This window comes from Protobothrops mucrosquamatus, unplaced genomic scaffold (genome assembly GCF_001527695.2).
Source record: "Protobothrops mucrosquamatus isolate PMUCROS unplaced genomic scaffold, P.Mucros_1.0 scaffold_172, whole genome shotgun sequence".
NCBI lineage: Eukaryota > Metazoa > Chordata > Lepidosauria > Squamata > Viperidae > Protobothrops > Protobothrops mucrosquamatus.
The window spans coordinates 124,076-130,408 of record NW_015386248.1 but is presented as its reverse complement, the minus strand read 5'-3'; the positions used below and the strand labels follow the sequence as shown (position 1 = coordinate 130,408).

General features: G+C 36.8%; 1 protein-coding gene across 4 annotated transcripts in view; it reads left to right on the top strand.

The window, feature by feature from the left end:
* The window catches only part of CADPS2 (calcium dependent secretion activator 2), a 317,808-nt gene that overhangs the window by 214,362 nt on the left and 97,113 nt on the right, over positions 1-6,333 (top strand). For all 4 annotated transcript variants that reach the window (XM_029285368.1, XM_015822226.1, XM_015822219.1 and 1 more), the window contains exons 14-15: positions 1,668-1,769; positions 5,246-5,309. In XM_029285368.1, the coding sequence (XP_029141201.1) occupies positions 1,668-1,769; positions 5,246-5,309 (166 nt within the window). The remainder of the gene's footprint in view (positions 1-1,667; positions 1,770-5,245; positions 5,310-6,333) is intronic.

The following is a 6,333-nucleotide window of genomic DNA, read 5'->3' as shown; positions in this document are numbered from 1 at the left end:
TACATGGAGGGAAGTGTGTAGTGGGTTGCCCCAGGGCTCTGTTCTGGGCCCAGTGCTCTTCAACATCTTTATCAATGATTTGGACAAGAGGATAGATGGGGAACTCATCAAATTTGCAGACGACACCAAGCTGGCAGGAATAACCAACACTCCAGAAGATAGGCTTCAGATGCAGAAGGATCTTGACAGATGTGAACATTGGGAACTATCTAACAAAATGAAATTCAATGGTGAAAAAAGTAAGGTTCTACATTTAGGCAAGAAAAACCAAATGCACAGGTACAGTATAGGTGGTACCTTGCTCAATAGTAGTAACTGTGAGAGGGATCTTGGAGTCCTAGTGGGCAATCACTTAAATATGAGCCAGCAATGTGCTGCAGCTGCCAAAAAAGCCAACATCATGCTAGCCTGCATTAACATAGGGATAGAATCAAGATCATGTGAAGTGTTAATACCACTTTATAATGTCTTGGTAAGGCCACACTTGGAATACTGCATCCAGTTTTGGTCACCACAATGTAAAAAAGATGTTGAGACTCTAGAAAGAGTACAGAGAAGAGCAACAAAGATGATTAGGGGACTGGAGGCTAAAACATATAAGGAACGGTTGCTGGAATTGGGTATGTCTAGTTTAATGAAGAGAAGGACGAGGGGGGACATGCTATCAGTGTTCCAAAATCTCATGGGTTGCTACAAAGAAGAGGGAGTCAAGCTATTCTCCAAAGTGCATGAAGGCAGGACAAGAAGCAACGGATGGAAACTAATCAAAGAGAGAAGCAACCTAGAACTAAGAAGAAATTTCCTGAAAGTTAAAATAATTAATCAGTGGAACAACCTGCCTCCAGAAGTTGTGAATGCTCCAACACTGTAAATTTTAAGAAGAGACTGGACAGCCATTTGTCTGAAATGGTGTAGGGTTTTCTGCCTGAGCAGGGGGTTGGACTAGGGGACATGGCTATGGAGATGCTGCAAACATCACAAGTGTGAAAAACAGTCATAAATAACTTTTTCAGTGCCATTGTAACTTAGAACAATCACTAAACAAACTGAAAACTATCTGTAGAATGGTGGTACACATCCTGGGGGCCTGCAGGCGGTGGAAGAAAATAAATAAGGTCACATTCACTATTACCTTTCTCTGATAGTACTCATGATAAAGTCCAAAGTACCTATGCTGCTTTATGTTAAACAATGTTTTCCTTTAGGTGTGATATAAAGTGTAAAGAAACAAATGCTATACATACAATCTCTTCTATCTGGTGTTCTATTTCTGGTTTTTGCTGTGGCAAATTGCTCTTCCCTGCTCACTTACCTATAAGTTGTAAACTGTTTGCTTTTCCTGTTAGTAGATTTATTGCTTCTCTCATTTGAACAACTTTATTTAACTGTACTCCTTTCCTGTATCTTGTGCAAAATTGCCAGATATAGTCAGTTTATTCAGTTCAGCACTTCTATCATATTATTCCTGTTGAAGAGTTTTGTGGCTAATATGTTAATTCTTTGTTCCATTTCTTTTGAAACTGGAAGTGTTGTATGAAACTATAACTGATGTACTATAAGTGCTTTATGAATTTCAAAATGAGTGAGTTAAGAAAAAATGTGAGAGGGTGTGTGTGTGTGCTCTTAATAAATAAAATGTGCATATCTTTTTAAATATCAATTTTCAGGCCTGATGGAATTGGGACTGTAACTGTTGAAGAGAAAGAAAGATTTGAAGATATTAAGAAGAGGCTTTCTTCCCTTCTAGAAAACCAAATAAGCCACTTTAGGTGAGTGTTTGCATTTTGCAAGCTGGACATATATAAAACTGTGAGAAGACAATAGAGAAGAAGTTAGGCGTTAAGCCCTGGTATGACTGTTTTGAATATTCTGCTTTTATAAAGTAGTTGAATCATTTTGCATATCGCATCCCATGCCAATGATTTCTGCCTATGTGATATTTTTCCTATCTAAAATTGCTAATCACATATGAACTATGCTGATTTTGTGTTAAATTAGCACGTGGCATAGCTCTACAAATCACCCCTTATTAAGTAGTGCAGTTTCTTGTTTAATTACTATAATGCTAATTTCTACCCATCATGATAATTTACCGTTTAATGGAGATGGAGAGGATTTGTTTATGCTTGGCTAGTTGGATTCTATCAATAAGTTCAGTGATGCAAACCACTTGAAGATCCTAAGGTCAATTAAGTCTTCTCTTTCTTCCTCTCCTACTACCAACCCATGTTTGGCCTCTTAACTATTAATAGCAGGCACTGACTCATGTCATAAAACCTGAAAAAGAATCCAGTGACAAAAACTATAATATCCAATTCCCCATTGCTGTTTGTAGAAAGAAAAACAGTACCTTTTTTAATAGCAATTTAGCATTGGGATAAATTTGTTATCAAAAATCCATTTTCTAGAGAGGGAAAGTTTTCATTTCTTCGTTCCTCTTCTTAAAATGGAGCCCCTTTTTCCTTTACCCAGTGCCCAAGTTTCACTTGATTTCCAGAGAAAACTAAAAGTCCAAAAATTTTTAGTGGTTTTGCTGGGAAATAGCACAAGATGATGGCAGTCGTTTAGTTTATTTGAAATGGGCCTCTAACAAGGTAAACTTAATTACTCAAAAAAGGAAGCATCTATCCTCAGAGGCAGAGGTCAACAAAGAATGAGGAACTGACTCTGAAACCTGCCAAACAGATTGTTTAGATAGTTTGTCCTAATTGCTAGAATAAAATTTGTCTCCTCAAGATTTTGACCATTACAGACATTCATTTGGAACATGATCAAACAGCTGCAGGATTAATTTTTCTAATATGTGGAGTGTATATGATATTCCATTGTGTTGTTGATAGGGAGAGCAAATAGTATGTTAATATATTATATTTGTTATTGAAAAATAATTGCATATGTCACTTTTGCACAGACTAGTTGCCCTCATGGGAGACAGTTTGGTGCAATACTTCAAAGTATCCAGTTAAAAACTGAGGGAACATGGATGCCAGTCCTGCCTTAGGCAGTAAGCCAGTTAAGTGACTTTGGACTAGTTATTCTCTCTCATATAAAAAGAAGGCAATTGCAAACCACTTCCAGAAATGCTGCCAAGAAAATTGGATGGACTTATCCAATCAACAAAACAGACTTAAAGGGACCACTCTCACCAATTCCCTAAAAAAGATTTCCCTCATGCTGGCTAAGAATTTTATTTCAGCTCATTTGGAAGAGAGCAGTTTGCCTTCTGGTAAAAAGATGCTTGTGACTGGTCATGTCCACCATGGTAACTGTTCTGTGAAATTTTTCAAAATTCTAAATATGGACACTGGCCCCAGTCCTGGAGGCAATTACCTTAGGAGATATGAGATGTAGGAGTCTTCTCAGATGACAAGAAACAAACAGGGAATATTCATTTATTTGTGCCTCTTAAGGTATTTCAAAGAGTGAGGTGCAAGCTTTGAGCAGCCAATTATGATACAAAGCAATCTGGTATCATAAGTGTTCCTTGAAGGCTAAATTGGTCATTTCAAACCCAGCACTGACTACAATTCAAATAATTTGGTTGATGTATTTTAAAGTTTATTATAATTATCATTAATGGTGTTAAAAAGGGTTGGACACTAACACTTTGTATATTTAAAATGCAGATGTGGCTTTTAATTTTATTACAAATTCCAAAGCAATTTACTTTTAAAAATTATCAAGAAATATTTCTAGAATTCCCATATATCTCCTCCTACATGAAAATTAAATAGAGGTAGATCCAGATACCATCCAAAACCAGAATCTCAGCAGGATTCAGCTTCTCTTTATTATCGTAGAATTAACTACTAGAACACGATACTAGCTCTCATCATGCAATACATGATTCAAAGAACAATTAACCAGTGGAACAACCTGCCCCCAGAAGCGGTGAATGCTCCAACACTGGACGTTTTTAAGAAGAGACTGGACAGCCATTTGTCTGAAATGGTATAGAGTTTCCTGCCTGAGCAGGGAGTTGGACTCTGTAGAATTTCAAATACAGTAAAAATAAGAAGGAAGAATAGTATTCTGCTACTAGAGCTGCCCACCCAATTTTGTCCAAATTTCATTTCCAAGTTTTCTAATAAATTTGCAAAGATGATTTCTAAATTATTTATCCTGAGCCTATTTGCAGTTGTAAAATGATGCTGAAAGATAACATAAAGTAACAGTAATAAACACAAACTTGTTAAATAAATTATAAATAATAGAGCATCTTTGTAGAAATAACTGATTCAGAAATGAGAAGAGGAGCTCCTAAAATGATAACAAGATTATTCCTTTAGAGGAGAGGCCCCAACCTTTTGGGCACCAGGGACCAGTTCCATGGAGAGAGGTTTTTCCGTGGACCGGAGCAGATGTGGTTTTGTGTGCTGCCTGCATCCCGCAGATGGGGCTTTGTTTGTGCAGCCCAGTTGCTGGCATGCCGCGGCCCAGTACTGGTCCACGAACCGGGGGTTGGGGACCCCCGTCTTAGAGGAGACTTCTAGTTATCAGTTACAAGTTGTATCTAAAGTTATTCAACTTTGTGATGTCTACGGTAGCCCACTGAAATCATGGCATGACTTCTATCTAATTTTTGGAAGTCTCTATTCAGAAAAAATCCACAAATTTTTGTGTAGCATTTGTTAAGGCTCTTATGGGAAAGAGAGAGCAGGGATACACACACACACACACACACACACACACACTGCTGGCCAGGTGCCTGGAGGTTTTAAGAGATTGGATGGGGATTTTTTAAAAAAAAGATAAAAACTAATACAAACTAATATAGAGTAAGGGGGGAAAGGAAATCAAAGAGAGAACTAAATGTTGAAGAAAGAAAAAGTAAAAATCATTTCCACATTTCTAATAATCTATTGATAACCATTAGCTTGATACAACTGAATATTTTAAGGTAGTACTGTAATGCACTTTTTAAAATAGTAAGTTTCTACTATATTTTCCAATCTGTAGTTGAAGTAGTAGCTGTTATAAATAATTGTTATCCAGTTGTACATCTGCAGAGAAAGCTCAGTTAAATCAGATACGTAAATAGCTAAATCCAGATCAAATAATAGCAAAATAAAAGTAAACACAAATTTAAAAATATGTGACTAGTGTATTCAATCAGAAATGTAGCTTCTAAAATTTTCTCCCTGTAAGGAAGACAGTGGATTAGGCATTAAATTATCTAGCAAAATCCATAGAAAGTGGGCTTCTAATATGTTGGTGTTTTTTTTTTTAATTTGTCTCTTTGAAGATACTGCTTTCCTTTTGGGCGTCCTGAAGGAGCTTTGAAAGCCACACTTTCCTTGCTTGAGAGGGTAAGTCCATGAACTAAAACCAACCATTTTTGGGCCAATATCCTCCAGAGACATTGGTCCTCCTCTGGAGGGTACAAGAACAGCCTATTTCTACTCAGGTCTGTGCTGTTCATATTTAATTATGATTAGATTTTTATCCCAATGATTAATATACATTATCCTCTACAAACTAAAAAGTCCCAAATCACCTGTTTTTCTGCTTTGATGAGCTGAGACATCATCCCCTTCATAGCACTTTGTAACATTTCAAATACATACATACATACACACACACACACACACACACACACACACACACACACACATTCATACATAGGAAGTTTTTCAGACAGACCGGTCTGATTGATTACACCTTGACATTTAACTGCTATACTGCAGTTCTACTTTTTACAATATCTTTTGCCTTGCAGCCCCCAACTAGGGGCATTAAGCAGGCTCAAGTCGCAACTGCGAAACATTTAAATCCAAATCTCTTTTTCTGACAAAGAGTTAAAGAATTAAATTGGGAGACATACATACATACATTTACAATGTCATGACACAGACATGATTTTTTTTAAAAAAAAGCCTGAGCAATGATGTTGGGTTTTAAAAGTATGAACTATAAATCCAATTCAGTCATTTATGACACTGCTCAAAATACTTTCAAAAATAACCTGTAGAGAATGAAAAATCCTTAGAAACTTTAATGCTGGCAAGTATCTGCAGAGTTAAATTTGGTCTTAAGAAGTTTTGGTCCCAGTAAGTCTTGTACTCAGCTGGATCCCTTAGTAAACTCATCTTGTCAATCCCTGTCTATAAAATTGAGCTCTTAATTACCAATCTCACAGTGTTAATATGAGGTTAATATGCATTAGACTGTAGCTGCTGAGGAAATTTGCTACATTTGGTGAAGCATTTGATTACTTCTGTTCAACTTCATTCTTGGTGGGATTGATCCCTGAAAATCCCTGGCGAGAATTAGAAGTCCTGACTCAAATGTTCCCTGCCAGCATATTTTTCTTGTGCTGCTTCTAGATACATA